Source organism: Orbicella franksi, chromosome 3 (genome assembly GCF_964199315.1).
Source record: "Orbicella franksi chromosome 3, jaOrbFran1.1, whole genome shotgun sequence".
Lineage (NCBI taxonomy): Eukaryota > Metazoa > Cnidaria > Anthozoa > Scleractinia > Merulinidae > Orbicella > Orbicella franksi.
Window position 1 is genome coordinate 21,447,481 of NC_138147.1, and position 19,182 is coordinate 21,466,662.

General features: G+C 39.3%; 1 protein-coding gene across 1 annotated transcript in view; it reads left to right on the forward strand.

Moving 5' to 3' along the window:
- Positions 1-19,182, forward strand: part of LOC145482657 (5'-3' exoribonuclease 1-like) — a 252,391-nt gene that overhangs the window by 191,135 nt on the left and 42,074 nt on the right. Inside the window, exons 31-34 of the mRNA XM_081461264.1 lie at positions 8,849-8,908; positions 9,217-9,349; positions 9,866-9,935; positions 13,453-13,673. Of these exons, the coding sequence (XP_081317390.1) occupies positions 8,849-8,908; positions 9,217-9,349; positions 9,866-9,935; positions 13,453-13,673 (484 nt within the window). The remainder of the gene's footprint in view (positions 1-8,848; positions 8,909-9,216; positions 9,350-9,865; positions 9,936-13,452; positions 13,674-19,182) is intronic.

A 19,182-nucleotide genomic window follows, 5' to 3' on the forward strand; every position in this document is an offset into this window, starting at 1 on the left:
TAACAACAACTTTTTCATCGACATATCTCTTAAAGTAACAAAGCTTTTTCTATAACTGACTTTTTGTCACCGGAAAGGCTCTCAGGCATTTGGAAGGGTAAAACTTCCCATTACCCATAGAAAAATTTGTGGCCTGACTGATACCCTGTTTTCACAAGAGAGGTTTACTACGGTTACTGGTTACCAAGGTTTCGTAGCTAAACCGCAGATATTAGAGAACCTGTTTACACAAAACTAATGAACTAAAGTAGGCCGCATACAACAGACAGTTTGAGGTTTTCTTAGAAAGCAGGTGCTGCATTGTTGCTCGGAAACTATTGGAAAATTATAAAATTTTACTTTACTCCAATGCTGAATGCAGGTCGTTGTCAATTTGCTTGTGGTGATGTCAAGCCAAACTTTCCTTGAATGTAAAGCTTTGTAGATGAATGGTGAAAAGAAAATTTTGATATCTCGCTGAGCCTCTTCCCGCAAAAAACCTGAAACGGTATCTGCCCCGGAGCCCAGGCTGCGTAAATGTTTACCAGTACTTCTTCTTATTTGGGGCAGCTTTAAATTCTAACTTTTGCTTTTCTTTTCCATAGACCTTAATTTTTTTTTCTCTATTTGTGGTAGGTCTTCTTCTAGTTGCGTCTGCCTGTACACTGCTGCTGAGCTACTGAGCTTCTAACAGAAAGGAAACACTTACAGCACTTGACGATGAACGGGAAACAGCAGTTCGGGATTTCTTTACCTATTATTTAGCTTTTTTGCCCGTTGACTTGAAACCTACTTATAGTAGGATGAATCTTTGTCTATTTTTCTCTTCTTTACGTGCTGCACACGTGAACACTTGCTGCCAAGATATCACGACAATGTCTCCTTTTCCTCAGTTACAGTCGGTTACTGAGCTAAACCATGCCTGATGAGACATCCAACTGTCGACAAACCTAGGTTGGCTTACTTTGATTTTGCTGACATTTACCGAGGTTTGCTACTGTGTTTACATGATTAAAAATTTCGCCTCAGTAAAGTTAAAACAAAACCAAGGTAAACATCTCTGGTGAAAACACAGGCTGAGTGAGATTATGGCCCGATTTGGGCCTGTAATGCTATTTTTTGGTGAGAACTGAGCAAGACAAAGCAAGAAGAGGATTTTGTCTCTCTAGTACGACTGGACAAGATGTTTGTCTGGCCTGTTTATTGTCAATAATATGGCTTGAACTAGCACGATAGCTTACGCTGCAGTACTGAGATATTTGTCATGCTGTGTTATAGTCGTAATTCTGGCTAAATTTGTTTCACAAGTACAAAAAATTCAGACCTGACATTTGTTAGGCCTTGTTATTGGCCATAATCTTGCTGATCAGCGTGACACCTCATACCATAAGATAATGTATGCAAAAAATAAAATATAACAGGATCATTCTTTTGCATCAAAATATTCATTTCAACAAGCCTATTCTCTCCTGGGTTGCATTTTTGTTCAGTTTTCATCTTTCGTTAAAGGCCTTGCAGAGTTAACATTGTGTGCTATGAAAAACTCCAAGATATGCCATGTTGCGCCACAAATCTGCATCTGCTCCTACATACCACAGATTTTGCTTCAAATTTCCTGTAATGTGCCTCAAAGAATTCCTTGGCATTTTCGTTTGGCTAGTTTCCACTCCAAAATTTGCCAGTTAACTGTTTTGGGCGTAGATACTAGTGAAGACCCAGGAATGGGTAAAAATTGTATGACCATTTTGTGACAACACAACTTCAAATCAGATCTGGAAGTCCTTTGAGATAATACAGGAAGTTCAATTTGATTGGTCCACTCTGAATAAACATAAGTTTTGCACTTGTTAACATCAAAAAATAAGAACTCGACCATTTCTTTGAAAGCAGGAAAATCTCATTGTTTCTTCATGTGCTGTATTAAATTTTGTGTCAGGAAAAGATCAACTCTCCTAAATTCTCCTGATTTGCTGAAAACAACCTTCTCCTGTGTCTGCCAGTGTAAATGGGTTATTCCAGAAAAAATACACACACCCTGACAGATGGCAAACTGGAAATTCTCGCAGGAGGGGGGATTGATTGCTCAGGAAATCCAGGCAGGAGGGGGATCTGAACCTGAAAATTCTTCCTTGGGGGTCACTTTTAACTTTAACCTCGTTCGATATATTTTAACCACTTAAAAAAATAACTTTGCAATGGAAAATCTTGTAGTCTTTCAGTTTATAGTGTTCTTACCTCATATGCTTTAAGTTTACCTTCATAGGTCCTGTTAATCATGAAGAACCAGCGTAATAAATAGATAAAAACAGCTTTACGACTGGATAAAACACTGTTGACTGAGCACGCAACGCCTGGAGCATTTTTACGGTACACAGGCCATCCGTGCCTGTGCTTTGTAACATCCTCAAAAATGTGAAGAAAAGATGATTAGGCTGGGAGTCAGTTGTACTTTTCTGTTTTACTCAGCAACCCAAGAACTCGTTTTGCTGGCTAACATGTGTATGCACAATTTGCCTATAATTTCTTTCTTACCTCTTACAATGTGTAACTGTAAAATCATGGATACAATATATACGATACCGCCATGCAAAATAATTAGATCCACCGAAACAATTACTTTTCTTGTAGAATCCAGGTTGTCCAAAATTATGGTCATGGTAAATGCTACGATATACCCCAATACTTTTGCATGAGTACAGGCAAGGATTTATTTTTGGATGCTTTTGAGCACCACTGAAATAACGATCAATATGGTAAAAGACAAGTTTTTGGAAGCCAGATCGTGGACATTACGCATAAAAACTTGAATGCCTGAAAGAAAGGCAAGAGTTCTAGTTGACCTACAGACCCATAAAGGTAACGAAATTTAAATTTAGCTCGCAAAGCTTTCTTAATAAGCTTAAGTAAATGTCATGCTAACAGTCCTAACAATGAGAACTCGATCTTGTAAACACATGCCAATGTAGGCTGTCTTGTCACCGAAAACTGAAATTATAGTTTTTATTTATAATTGCCTTAAAGGACTTTTTTCACTGTAATTTTTCTTACATTTACATAATTTTTAAGACTTACGTATTTACTTTTATCTTGTACATTTGTTGTGGTACAGAAAAAGGCAAATGGTATTTTAGAGGAGAATGTGAGATCACTCAAACATTAAACGTGATGATAATAAAGTGTCTTATCATTTGTCTCACGATGTAGTCACTTGAGATATGGTGGTCAACGTCGTCAGATCAATTTGCACTTAGAGGAATTGGACCAGTTCTGACCATTTCATCCTGGAAATGCCAAGGACCTAGCAGGTTTGCAAACTTACTGGACACAATTGTCATAAATCTGAAAGAGGCCGGAAGAAAAGAGGAACTTCGCAATGGGTCCTTGTACATCAAGGTACAAAAAATTGACCAGTACCATGCCTGCTAATTACAGCAGATGGGTGTTCGAGCAGAAAAAAGTGGAATATGTTGAGACACCTCGTGAGTGGATCATACATGAAGCTAAATTCCAGACTGTTGCGGCAGAGACACTGTGGACTGACAGGAAAACGAAGAGATAGCTCACACATTCTTTGGTCGGACAATAATAATAATAATTTATTTCTAGCGCATTACATTAAAAAATCTCAATGCTCTTACAGAATAAAAATGAGAAAAACGATAACGAAACCAATATAAGGAAAATATATTAAATTACAATGGATGATAAAATACTAAAATTCATTAAATACTAAAATTCATCATAAGATACTAAAATTCATTATAGAAATACTAAAGATCATTATTAAACAAAAACGTTTTAAGCTTAGTTTTATACGTATCTACTGATGGGGCACTTCTCACATCAAGTGGGAGGCTATTCCACAGTACTGGCGCACAAGATGAAAAAGCGCGTCCCCTGTAGGTCTTTGTCCTAAACACCGGTATGTGCAGTCGCAGGTGATCATTATTTGAACGAAGACACCTTATCGGTTGACGAAGATTAGTAAGTTCCACCAAGTAACAGGGTGCCAAACTGTTTAAAATTTTGTAAGTAAAAAGTAAAATCTTAAAAATGAAATGCTTGCACACGGGCAGCCAGTGAAGCTTGCGGAGGATTGGCGTGATGTGATCCACTCTCCTTGTTTTTGTAACCACCCGGGCGGCCGAGTTCTGAACACGTTGAATTTTCGAGATTTCCTTGTCAGGGAGACCATACAAGATACTGTTACAGTAGTCCAGTTTAGAGGACACAAAGATGTGAACCAATTTTTCTGTACTTGGTTGGTCAAGATACTGACGAATATTTCCAATACGCCTTAGAGCAAATGAAGCAGATTTGCAAAGATTGCTTACATGCGTGGACATCGTTAAGCACTAGTCGAGAGTGACCCCAAGATCCCGGGCATTCACGCTTGTCTTCATCTCAGAACCAGCAATATTCACTGCGGCTATAGGTTGACGCTGAAGATAACGAGATGAAAAATGCAAAATTTCAGTTTTCGATGAGTTGCATAATAATTTATGATCAGCTATCCAAGATAAGATATCCTGTGCACAAAGCTCTAGCTTACTCAAACAAGATGATTGTTCAGATCGCTGCATAACCAAGTACATTTGCATGTCATCGGCAAATATCATGGACTGGAGGCCATGGGCCATGATTATATCTTCAATGGGCGCAACGTAGAGGGAGAACAGCAGCGGGCCCAGCACTGAACCCTGAGGAACACCACAGATTAAGTTAGCAGAAAAAGAGTGAACATCTTTGATAACAACCGCCTGCGAGTGATTTGTCAGATACGATTTGATCCAAGCCAGGGCAGTACCTCTCAGACCAAACCGGGTGTGTAACCTATCCATAAGGACACTATGGTCTATGGTGTCGAAGGCAGACGATAAGTCAAGCAAGACTAGAACAACATCATCGTGATTGTCAAGCGCTAAGTTGATGTCGTTGGAAACTCACAGCAAGGCTGTTTTGGTGCTATGATATGCACGGTAAGCTGACTGAGTTTTGGTATACAGGTTATTGATGAGCAGACGGTGCTTAAACTGCATTGCTACTACGCGTTCGATCATCTTACCAAGGAAGGGAAGGTTGCTGATTGGATGGTAGTTCTTCAGTATTTCATGGTCGAGATCAGATTTTTTCAATAAAGGTGTTACAAGGCCATGCTTGAAGGTGGCAGGGAACTCTCCAACCTCTAGCGATCGATTTATTATAGAGGTAATACAAGGCAGCAATACATGGATACCCTTTTTCAGTAAACTAGTCGGAAGTGGATCCAGTGAACAGGACTTGGAAGGCGCTGCCATGACGGATTGTTTTACATCTTGAAGCAAAACTGCCTTGAACTTCGATAATGTGGAAGAAGAAGGCTGTTCTTGATAAGGTATCGATAGGCTTCTGGATGGCATTGTATCAAGCTCCGACCTTAGAGCGCTGATTTTATCAGTGAAGAATGCACAAAAACGGTTTGCAAGTACAAGCTCAGAATCATGAGTTGGTAGAGTCAGCGATCCTTTGACCTTGAACAGACTGTCAATAAGATTGAATAACTGTTTCTGATTAGAGTTTGAAATCTTATTGCTAAAATGTGCTCTCTTTGCTTCCTTTATAGCTGCATAATAGTTGCACGCAGAATCTCTGTAAAGTTGCTTGTGCACCTCAAGGCCTGACTTAACCCACCGCCTCTCACATCGCCATTTGTCACGTTTCAATGCTCTAAGCTCATCTGAGAACCAAGGTGCATGAGGCCTTAAGGTTGTAGTATGCTCTTTGATAGGAGCATGCCCGTCAAGTAGGTCGCTCAATAATATTGAGAGTGGTAAGCATTAACTAACACAGGAAGATCGGCAGGTGGATTATTCACCACTTGCAGACTAGACAGATCTTCAGCAAAGCAATTAAGGTCAATGTTTCGCACTCTGCGATGCTTAGAGTTGACTCTAATCAGAGGTGGCTTGGGAAGGTCCAAGCAACAAGTAATAGAAGCATGATCAGAAGGCAATTGAAAGGATGAGCGCAGCCGAGAAAGAATTTCCTCACCACAGGTCGTAATAATCAAATCCAACGTATGACCCTTTGTATGAGTCAGAAATGTTACATGTTGATGTAAATCAGCAGAATTTATAAGTTCCTGAAAAAGTTCAGCCTCAGGGTTGCACGCATCCATGTGGAAGTTGAAATCACCACTAATTAAACAGCATGTCTGTGAAGTGGATAAATCTTCAATAAGCCTACTGAAATCATTCAAGAACACTGACGTAGTCAAATTATTCTTGGTTGAGGGAGGTGGTCGATAGATAGATACAAGTCTGAGAGATTTATTACCAGCTTTAACAGGCACTCCTTGGCAGTGTACACAATGTAATCATTCATTTTAATACCAAAGCCATTTCGCAAGATGACTGCAACGCCTCCGCCATTCCTGTTTTTCCTTGGAAGATGTACGAACTTGTGTCCACAGAGCGTATTTGAGATGTCAAGAGTGTGTTTGAGATGTCAGAGTGTGTTTGAGCGGTTCAGGCGGTTCAGGAAAGCCTGTTGGCACAAATTGCCCACTTTGTAAGAAAGATCATCCCGTGTGAAGCTGAAGAGTTTAAGAAAATGGATGTGCAAAGTCATTGGCAAAAGGCTAAGCAGCTAAGACTTATCGCTGCCTCGGTAGAAATCACAAGGGAGGGCGATGTGCTCAAAATAGTTGGTGTGGTATTGACAGCTGTTAGAAAACGCACAATAGGGTATGCATATATATGAGATAATAAAGAAAGCCAATGAATTATAATTACAAAAATTACAGCATCGCAAATGATCGAGAAACTTGCACTCACAACCCAATATTTTTTTATCACTCTACTGGTTTTTTAAGCCTCTAAGCTAGTGTAGAGAGTAGTCAAAAATTCTTGAACTGATAACCTCGTAAATACGTAGAGCGTAGATAGTGGAACATAGAGTGTAAGAGCTTTAAGAGTAGTGCGTTGACCATAGATGGAAGAACATATAGCATAGAGCATAGAGCATAGTCAGGATAAACTCAATACAGAATTGTAAATTGGAAACAATTATTAAAACACTGCAATCCGTAATAACACTCAACATTCCCTAAGCGATATAATATTTGCTACAATAACTATATGCCATTACGCCTCTACGGTGTACGCATATCTGAGAGAAACGGAGCTTAAACATTCAAAATACTACTGTAGAGTCGTAGAGCTCTACAAAAATTTCTACACCTAAGCGACCTTCATAAAGTGGAATGGTCTATGAAAACTATCCAAAGAATAAGGTTACACAGACGTGCTATGAAAACTATCCGAACATTAGGGTTACCGACAGACTTACCTACAAAGATGATGACATTGGTGGCTATGCCTCTTCAAGGCTGGTAGCCACAAAAGTTATAGCCAAATTTGCGTTTTAATTTTGTGTTATGAACGTCATTCCAAAAAATTAGCTGTCAAATGACCTAAAATTTAACCATCAACCCTCAAAATGGCTTATTTTTACCAGCCATCAAACAGACCCCTGCTTTGAGACCCTCTTGCATGTACATTTGTTGTTTATACAGTGGAACGCTGTCTTGCAATTACCCATAATTATTAATTCAATCATGGCAACTCTTTTTGGCCCATTGTGACTACACCAACAACAGCAACAATAAAACATTTTATTATACCCATCGGAAATATTTTATAATATTTAAAGAGTACCAGCAGTCTGAAATAACTAAAAAGCTTAAAATTCCAGGGAGCCAAATTAGATAAGGGAAATTAAATGTTCACAGCAGTGGCAGAGTATGGTCAATACATACCAACGTATACACTATCTACATCATCATACAGACAAGCTTAGCTTAATGCAAACATAACACTAACAACATATAAGGCAATCTTCAAAAGTTAAACTTATAGCTACGAAGAGTGTGATCAAAAGCACAGCAATATTTTAGGATAAACCTAGTTAACATCTTTACACAGCGATAAACAACAATAAACTTGGATATTAACATTATGTACACAGCGACGTTTTAGGCTTTCCCTGACCTTGGATGATGTTTTCTAGTGACACCCAGAACAATAAATGATTCTAAGAGCTATCAGCCAAAGCCGAAGGCCGAGACCGATTTAATGCTCAACAAGACCTTGATTACTTTGTATATCACAAAAAAACGAAATTCATTATTTGTATTATGCACTGTTGCCAAGAACTTTGATCATAACTTACATGTAAGGTGTAAGTGAAATCAGTTTAGTCTTAACACTGAGTAGAGATTTCATTTGTTGCTAAAATGTATCTTTCACTCACCTTTTTTCAATGATTTTCAGCTTCAGGTAATCTTTTAAAAATTTTTCTTCCTTGGCTACTTTTGTGGAGTTTTGGATACTTTCCATGCCAACATTGGACAACATCAACTTCTTGCATCATTATCTTCCTGCAACCTGCAGCACACTTGACAGAAGATGAAATATCCAGAATTATCTGCAGCTCACAGAATAGGGATTGATACTTCAATGTAGAATAGAAACCAATCATCAGATGAAGTTATTTTGTGTTATTTGTAGTAATCAGTGGTTAGGTAATATTGTCTTTGAAGGTGATAAAACTTACCAAGACTTTCAGTCACCCTGCTTGTTTAAAGGGGGGCAGATTTATGGGGGTGGATTGGGTGGCTAGCCACCCCTCTTTTAAAGAAGCAAAATATACGTATATTGAACAACATTGTAAATATTATGGCAGAAATAAAGGCAAACACTCTTACAGGTTCCTTATTTCTACTTTGTGGCATTCCAAGTATTTCTGGTCCAACAGTTTGCAATGCCCCATTGATTCTGTAACCCCAAGGCACCAACAGATATCAATTATATTTTTTTTAATTTCAAAGAAATTGAACCAGAAGGCCAAGACAGTGAAAGTACGTGTTCGCCCTTATCTCCTGTTCAGGGTAAGAAACCATTTTGTAATATATTTGAAACAAAACCCTCAAGTAACCCCAAATTACCCACTTTTGGGGTAGATTTTGAAGACCTTTATGTCTCTGTGATGTGACTAGTTATTATTATATTTCTTTACGGGAGTGACTATCCAGAGGGCATTCAATACTTATTATTGATTTTGAATGTAATCAAGAGTGATGTACAGTGTTTATGTCTGATTGGTTTGATGGCTATGGGTATGATAATTAGCTGCATAATTAGCTTTTTTTGTAAAGGTTTGTTGGAATGCTTGTTTGTTGCTTGTTTGCTCCTGCAGCCTTCTGAACATCTAGGAGCCGTTCTTCCTGACAATGATGCAACTTTTGAGCTATTTGATAGAGTTGTTAATGTCAAACTCAATGCCGCTGTTCCATTTGGTTTAAGAGGAACAATAGTTGGCATCCATCAAGGTATCTGTACATGTATCAATTTTAGAGGTTTGTGTTTTCCTCTGCAAATTAGTGATTGGTCGGAAAATGGGTGGGAAAAATAATTCTTCAAGGTCAGAGAAAAGTCAGGGATAGAATTTTATTTTAAGTCAGGGAAGATTGACATTTTGAAGGGTCAGGGAAAATTGAAATAATTTTACAGGGCTGATTTGATATGTACATTGAGGACTAAAAAGAACATATTTTGAGGTCAATGTGATCTCAATGGTGTTTTTTGCTAATGAAGAAGGAGTATGTGTTTACAACATATCAGTCTTAATGAATGGGTGTAAAGGATGGCTGTAAGAGGAGGCTAGAAGCCACTCTTATATCTGACAGTTTGCATTTGTATGGTTGAGGAATTGTATCAGGTAAAAGTCAGGGAATTTTGAAAAGTGATTATCTAAGATACGATGGCAACCAAGAAGTTGATGTATATACCATTTTTGAGTTTTGTCATGATTCTGTAATATTGTATAAATTTATTTTTTTAATTAGGTGAAGACCCATCTTCTGTCCAGTATGAAGTTGTTTTTGATGAACCCTTTCTTGGTGGAGTACCACTAAGGTACAAATCTCTGTTTATATTATTGCATGATAATTTATGTCAGTGACAAAACTGATTACAGGGCTCTTCAGGCTACTTCTTGTCACACCAATGTCCTCAGAATGGTTACAGTGGTGGAAACAGAAAATTGTATTTAAAACATCTGCAAACTAAGGCTGTAATGCTGTAAGTAGATTTTTCAGAAGCCATATTTTAATTTCTGGTGTTCTATATAGGCAATTAAATGCAGTTCAGAATTCTTGATCTTGCATCTGCGACTTGTTTAGTCCTAAAGCATCAAAAACTGACGCCATGCCACTGGTCCAAGAAGTGGTGCCACCAAAGGAGGTCAAGATGAAACTCTTGATTGAGTCTAATTGGATGATCCTTAGTCTGAAAGCAGCATCAGAGATTGATCATACAACGCAGGAAAGTTCAGCCAGGCCATAACGACTTTGGTGGCATGATGCAAGTGGCCAATCAGAGACTCTAGCTCCCATCGCTAGGACCATTTATGAGGTAACCACAAACAAATCAGTTCCTGTGGAATATGCAACTTATAAGCAGGAAGGCAAGCAACAAGGGCAAGGGAGTCCAACTCGATGCCCAACATTGTTAGCACAGGAGTAGGAGTAGGAGTAGACACACTTCCCAGGGTGGAAGAGAGAGGCCCAAATGTTTGCAAACCTGTAAAGAAGTACTAAAGTTCTGGGCACACTGTGGGGAGTTATTTGGGCCTGCTGTAATGAAGTCATCCAAGTAGTGTAACAAATCGGAGACATTGTAGCAGTGCAGCAAGATCCATTCCACTGCTTCTGCAACTGTGTTGAAGATGTAAGGAACAGAGCGCGGGCCGAAAGTAAGGGCCAAATCAACATAATAATGGCCATGCCATTTCATGCCCAAAAGAAAACAATGAGCTAGGTGAACTGCAACATCCAATTTAGCCATCAAAGCTCCTTTATCAAAATGCAAAACCATAGGAATAACTTGATCTACCAAAATGTAATGCAACGTGAATTCATCGGGGTCAATTCCATCATTTATGCTAGCCCCAGCCCCCCCAGGATGACAGGTCTATATTCCGATGCCATTTGTCTGGTTGACCCAAAGCTGCTCACATACAAGGAGGGAAGTGGAGGTGTATTAAAGGGTCCAGCAACCCTGCCCAAGGACATTTCATTAGCCAGGTACTCGTCAATGACAGAAGGGCACTCATATGCTGAGGGCTTGCTCCTTTTGGCTGACCTTAATTTTTGAGAGTGGCTGAAGCCGAATTTGAAACCATCACGAAGCCCATCCAGAATGAAGGCAACTAGCTGAGGGTTTGGATTGTGCCTCAGATCCCGAGTAAAATGTTGAACCGATAGTGGGCTGACTGATGAGAATGGGGGAAGCATGACTGTAAGGTAGCAAAAAGGCTGTAATGAACAAATGTCTAAACATAAACAATGGTAACCTAGCACTAAAACAGAAATATTACCCTAAAAACAAGGCTAAGAATAATGCAAAGGCATTAAGGACTAAACATTCCGCTCATACATAACAGCGAACAACGCTAACAAAGGTGCTAACAAGCAAGAGACCTAAAAATACAACCTAACTTGGGCACCAAATAACTGTATGCTCGAGTCCAAAGACAGATAGCCTGGGTTTTTCATACAAACTTAAGAGAAGTCCAGAAAAAGGATGATAACAACACAATCAGTGAATGTCCAAGCACTAAAGAACAATCACACTTGTTGCAATTTGCTACTTGATCATACTAACTCGTGGGATGACACCCTCCACTTGGAATGGGCTTGGACTTGTCAGACCATATGCCAGGGCAGAATTAGGCACGGTGAGCCCCAGAACAACTCGAACATCAATGTGCAAACCGTCAAGCAGCAGAGGGGGCAGAACACTGTCCCCTGTTCCACGACTGACACACAATGCGGAAAGTGCTTGAACTGCTAGGCTCCAAGGAGCCCAATGGCACATCACTCCTCCCCCAAACCAAAGAGTTCACCACCTGGAAGCTGAAAAGCTGCAGATTAATTTCAGACCTGTGGACCAAGCCGGTAGCCACTGCATGGTGGTGAAATGCCTAATTGTAAGGAAGCCACACACGACTGGAAAACTTGCGGTGAGTCTGAAGGATCAGCAATTGGTATTGGCTGAGGTTCTTCCAGCAATGCAGAAAGTACAACAACAGAACCAACATAAAGGTTGAAAAGGCTCATCCACTCTGCAATGTCCTCGATGTGACACTTGGACTTCTTGGGAGACAAGGTCAACACTAAGCACCCATCAAACAACAGCTGCAGTTCAGGCTCCATGAGCATGATGTTGGTAGTTAAAAGTTCCTCAAACTCCACAAATTTTCCCGGAACAATCTGGGTGACAATTTGAGCTGGGATCGGTGAGAAGCTCAGACCAACCACAAAAGCTTGATGAAGAACTGGCATTGGAGTAGTAGCTAACACTGTCAGGACACAAGACGAAGAGGAAAAGGCCGCAACTGTTTTCGCTCAAGATGAAGCGAGCAAAGGATTTGGGGTCACAAACATAGACACAAACAAAAGCACAACAAAAACAGGCCTACCTTGAGATGACAAGGTCAATGCCAGTGACAATGGCAGCAAAAGGCCTGTCCCAGAAACCAGCAAGGCCGATGCTTGAGCTCCTAAATCAAGGCCAGGCAACCCCTGACAATGCCAGCGAGGAGCCACTCATACCAGCCACAGAGACACTAGTGGACAACGAGAGTGAAACAGGGGTTGGTTTGGCTGCGATGAAGGCTCTCGCCACCTGGACAAAACGGGGGTTGGTTCAGCTGGGATGGAGGCACTCACCACCTGAACAGTTGAGGCCAAGCATTCTGGGGATAGCTGAGCAGCAGAGAGCGCAGAAGCCACACAATGGCAGGAGTGTTGGAAACAGCAGGCTGTGAGGATGGAACGGAAACGTCTGGCAAAACAGCTGTATCATTCACACGAAAACGGGCAGTGTCCCAACTGTTTCATGCTCGACAAATAGCAAGAATCCAAGCAAGAATCTGCAACAATTTGCAAAAATTAGCACTTTCTTGACACACGGCAGCCAGAGATCCCCAAAGATTAGCCGACTACGCAAATGATCCACAAGGATCAGCTGCAAAGCGACAAAACATAAATAGGCCACAAGGTCTATTGAGGTCACCCCACAGGTCACATACGCTAATGGGGCTGACTGCTGGCTGCATTGGCTCAGGATTAACTTTGCCTAAATTACATTAAGACACATCAAAAAATGAGGGCAAAACCACAAAACAGGATGACAAAAACACAAGACCACACCAGATAATAGTAATTATTACTGTAGTGCATCATGGTGGAACTACATGACAGCAAGCAAAAGAGTAATGTTTACATAAGAAAGTTATGGCTATCCATATCACATTACAGAGAACCGTTTGACTGTGCTCCTGAACAGTTTTTAAGGTACATTGTAGGTGACAGAAATAAGTTTTGTGTCTGACCTGTTGACAACAGAATCAACTTTTTATTGTCATTAGATGCTCATCCAACAAAGTGTACTTAATGGGAGCTGCATCACTTATCAACATCAGTTATGGTGCTCGGTGTGAAGCAAAAAAGGTTGAAGAGAAGTCGGGAGGCAAAAGTCAACACCTAAGAGGGAGAGCTTCGTTTAGTCCCAACCTGGGTGCATCACCTGAATTGGACAAGAAAAGCAAGAACACAAAACTGTCAGCAGATGTGAGGCTGAATTCTCCAGGTCTGTACCTATATTGTGGCACCTTTTAAAAGAATGATAGTATGATAGTCAATATTTTGTTTGTTTGGCCTATATGTATTCCTCAAAAACTAGGTCTGCAATACATACTTGTGGGCTTATGCTTAGTTTTATTCCATTCAGTTGGAGATCACTGGCAAGATAAAGGTGTAGAAATAGGTGAATTATGTAACATCATTTTTTTTTGGATTTCTGGTATCAGCAAACACAAGTGGTTACAGCTTTTAAGTGGGAAATTTATTGTAGGATCCTGTTTGCTTACTTACTTTATCCTCTAATAATAATTAACCGCGCAGCCATGGGCCGAGCGCGGTTCTAGGTTTACCCGGGGTTTATTTATTTTTTTTTTTTTGTCGGTGACCAGACCCAGACCTCCACTCTGCCAAATTTTGAGTCATGCAACGTGTGATGTTTTTGCGGCAGAAGCTGTTAAAACATAAATACACGGACAATTTTACGGATATTGTTTTCTTTTTTGTGGGTAAAATATATTTTCTTTTCGTTTTATCAAAGCGTTGGATTTAAAGGGAAAAATAAATACGCTGAAAAAAGGTATTACGTCAGCCATGGAATGCGCTGACGTTGCAGCTTTCACTTTCGCTACGTGACAAATACGATCGTGTTTACTTTGCAAGTTTATTTCGGCAGAAGCGACGGTCATTAATTTATTTGTAATTTTGTGAGTATTTCTTGTGGTTTTACGCAAATGAAGTAAATCCTTTGACTGTTTCATCACAGCCAGTTCATAGATCGGAAGGAAAATTAAATATTTGCAAGCCAAGCAAAGAACGTGTCAGAACGTGCAAAGATTACGTCATTGGCAGGGAAATAACCCCCGTACTAAAGATAGCCGTAGATAATGCAATTCTTGAGTTATGTGACTCGTGTGACTTCTTTGCTAACCCTTAACTCAAGGGAAAAAACAATTAAATTTAATCGTGACTTTAAAGAAAGAAAGCAGTTTGTAATAGTGTTCATATCTTCATGCCCATACATATCCCGAAGAAAGTTCCAGATTAAGACTATTACGTCATCGGAGATGTCACAACGGCTACGACTGATGGTGCGATAATAGAGTTTGTGTTGATCAAGTGCTGTGATGTCTACAGTAATCAATGAATCATCAAAGATTGCTTTGGAATATGCACTGCGTTGCGACTGTAGTACTAAGAAAAAAGTTAAATTTTAAAAGCGTGGTTATAAGATCTAACAGATCTTCTTGTTAGCTCTTAGTCCCTATGGGACATTACACAACAGCAATCTCTTCATTCTTTGTGCAGCATATGATTCTGTTAAGGTTCCTTTCCGCCTTCAAGGGAACAGAAAATCTTTTTTTTTCTCTCTTATTTGTGAAAATTTAAGTCAGTAATTTTAGTTAATGTATACAAAAGAACAATATTAAAAATCTCAAAAAGCGGCCAAGTTATTGAGAAAAAACATATAAAAAATTAATAAACTAGGAAGGTGTCATAATCTCGTAAATTGACGAAACCACTAGGAGAATTTTTGCGGCAAACGCCCATCTTGGAGCTTGTATTTCACATCATTGTGTATTGCTTACATCGCACACTTAACAAATTTGTGAATAGAAGCCCTTTGCTCTTGCTCTCAAGTGGAAAGTCAAAACAGAAAACCATCCTTGGACTGAGGGAAACAAAAAACAAACAAGCCCAAAGAAGAAAGAAAGGATCCATTTCTGTATAGGAAAGAAAACAAAAACACCTTACTGAAAGCCACAAAGGTTCTTTTATACGTAAGCAGTCTGCCTTAGCTGTCTACTTTGATTCGTTCTTGTGCTCATCAGTATATTTCCTAGCTTTGCTTGTCTTGCCGCAGGTTGTTCCTTTGCCTTTGGCTACTTTGCTCGTTTTAGTGTCTTTCTCTTCAATGTGACAGTGAGATGGAAAATGCATTGCAATGCAGTGCTTTTCCCAGGGAATCCTGTATTGTCATTGGTGCAAGGAGGTGCTGTTGTTCCATTGGCTTGCAATTTCATAGGGCAAGATAATTTCCTGGCTTGGCACAAGTTGTTTACAAACCTTTACGACTAAATTGGCCATCAATAAAAGCCAGAACATGGAATTATAATAATTATGAGAAAAATATGGAAAATTAAATATAGAAATAACCAAAACCAATAATCAAAGAAGTAAATAAACTGGTGTTCCCAGCCCAGTATAAATGCCCCCTCATGTTCATAACTTGTTGTTCAGCGTATTCTAAATGATGGTTTGAGTGGGAGAAAATAAGCCTTTCCTTTTTTTTTAATCACCCCTTTGACAGGATCTGAAGGTTTGGAATGCAAGTAAATATTTGGTGTACAACTGTTGTAAAACAAGCAAGTTCCATTTGGCAAGTCAATAAATCTTCGATGCTCGAGGACTTTGAATTAGAAACTATATGCTGTGTAACACCATGGGAACTCGTACATATGCAATGCAATGAATTGAATAAAGAAATCAGAAACTTATGTAGATTGTTTACAGTCCCATATTTTTCAGTATGTTTGAAGAGTTTGAATGCTGCTATCTTGGTTTAGGTACTCTCCCCAGTTTTCGCTCGCCATGAACAAAACAACAGCAACAATACAATATGGTAATAATCGACCTCTTCAACCACACTGTAAAATAATGGATCATCACGAGACTAAACTAAGATGAGACTAATCCTGAATGAGTGGCAGGAATGGATTTGTTGGAATATATAGCTTGTGCATCAATTCCCTCCCGACATAGCTAAAGGCACGAGGCTTCACTCATTGCAGTCTTTTGCATTCTATTTTTTTCTTAATTTTTTTTTTTTTTTGCCTATTCGGAGCTGAAACCAGTTAATTTTTCTATGTTTTTTCTCTTTTTTTTCTAGGTTATTCCTTTGTCTAATTTTATATATTTTTCTCATAATTATTATATATTTTTTGATGTTCTGGGATGTTTCATGTTCCTGGTTTGGGAGGAATTCATCCACTTTGAGGAGCACATGTGACATGAGTGGTTGTGCTTTTTGAGCGGGAGCCTTTCCTACCTCTTAGGCCAAATTTTCGCTCTACTTTACAACTTAAATGCCATCTTATGCCTAAAAATTCGAAAAAGAACAAGAGAGAAGCTTGAGGCTCTGCAGAAGATGATCTGAACAAAGCAAAGCGCCAAGTTAAGACCTCCAAGAACATGGCCAATAACAACAACCAATAGAAATCCAAAGTTGAACCCACTCTGTCAGATTTACGAATTATGTTGGTGGTATTACAGTGCTCTGTAAACAATATCTTACGCCGCAACCAAAACCTTAAAGAAGAAATGTTGGCGTTGAAATTATCAGTGGATACTCAAGGCCGCGAATTTCAAAAGATGAAAGAATCAGTGGAACGCATAACAAAGGAGAATGAATCTCTTAAGAATGAACTCCTACTCGCCAAAGGAAAACTTAAAGAACAGAAGGAAGAAATGCAATCTCTTTGGTCTTCCCTGGACGACTTAGAGCAGTATACAAGAAAGAATTCGTTGGAGATAGCAAGAGTTCCAGAGAGCTGTTATGCGTCGACGGAAGAGGTAGTTTTGAATGTTGCTAAAGCATTGAATGTCGTCATAACACCTAATAACATAGAAATTTCACAGAAGTTAAGATGCCACGGAGCTACAAACACAATCATTGCTAAGTTTGTAAGTCATAAAGCAAAAAGGGAACTATGTAAAGGGCGCATTAAGTTAAAAGATATCAAACTGGCCGACATTTATCCAAGCTATGGGTCAGCAATTAATACAAGTCGTATATTCATAAACAAGAACGTAATGAACTTTAGATGCCATCTGCTAGGGAGAGCAAACGGTATGAAAATAGATGGTCTTCTCTTGGGCACATGGACAATCAACGGAAAGGTTTTTGTGAAAACCTCCCCAGATGGAACACCCGCAAGAATCCTCGGTGATGCCGACTCAGATAAATTGTAAATTTGCTATGTAGAATAATCTGATTTAAAGTATAGATACTTCACTATCTCTCAGTAACACGTACTACGTAGTATATTACTCATTTTCCTCCTCGGTGGGATAGGTAAATCGGGCTAGGAAGAGGTAAGTTCCCTTATACGCATTACAAATTGAAGGCTTTCATGCAAAAAGGGCGTATATAGCATTTTGGGCCGATTTTGATTTTTTGCAGGATCAAGCTAATTTTTGGCAGACTGACGTGTTTTAACATGAAAAGTATCGTTGCGTAATTGATTTGTGCTTCGTTCTTGAGAAACAACGTATGCAAAACACTCAGTTTTCGGAGCAGCATCTTTTGGAGCAAATCCATCTAAGGTGGATTTTGACGCGGTGCAAACTTAAATGGTTACTTTTAGCAGCTTCGAAAGCACGTTTTTTTTAAATAGATGTTTTGATTTTTGAAAGAAGTAGAGAAATAGACCGGGAAAAAAAATGACCGACCTCGTATCGAACCAGTGTCACGAGAAAACAAACTTGCAACCGGCCAGTTCAGTGCCTTATTCACTTGTGCTAACGAAGCAACAGTAAGAGAATTGCATAATTATATGAATAATAAAACTAGCGGCAAATACCACGCTTTGGTGACTTCATCATTTAGCAAAACAAAGGTTTCTTTTGTTTTTCACTCAACAAAAGATCTCCAAAAGATACCCTTGGAAAACTGAGTTTTTTGCACACGTTATTTCTCAAAAACGAAGCGCAAATCAACAAAGACGATTACACAACGATGCTTTTCATGTCAAAACAAGTCAGTCTGCCAAAAATTAGCTTGACCCTGCAAAAAATAAAAATCGGTTCAAAATGCTACATACACCCCTTTTGCACGAAAGCGTTCAATTGCCGCATGATCAGTTCTTATTGCAGGGATAATATCAATTGAATTTACAAAATCAAAAGAGCGCTCTCGTAAACAACGTAAAGGAAACTCAGGAGATAGCAATTGAGTTGAGATGATACCATTACTGCTTCGAATGGCCGAGGCCCCAAGGAAGTAATGCTTAGCAACTTCTCCTGCTTGAAGCAGGAACCTTCGTCGCTAGCCTGCTAACGCATCAGCCCAATTCTTATGAATTGTTTTCAAAACCTTTCCAGCTTTTTCCTCTATGGTGCTTTTTTCGCATTTGCAAATGGACACAAACTTTTGCGTTTCTTGAACAACATATTTAAGCTCGAAACAACAATCTACAAATGCTTGTTGCAATTGACTACCAAACACAAACGTTTGACAATCGTACTACGCAGCAATCTGTCATGCAACTTAAATGCACTTCTCATGACAACCCGCTGACAGCTATCAGTTAGAGGTAGTTAATTCAAAGAAATGTTTTTCGTTTATAACTTTGCTCAGAATCAATCTTTTTCCATTGAATTTTTTTAAGTGAAAGATCGCAATAAGATCTATCTGAAAAAGTGTAAAGCAATTTTTATGAAATATGGTCAATTTTGGGTTATGCTGATGCATTTGTACCTTAACAGGAATGGATCGAGTGGGTGAGTGAAATTCACAC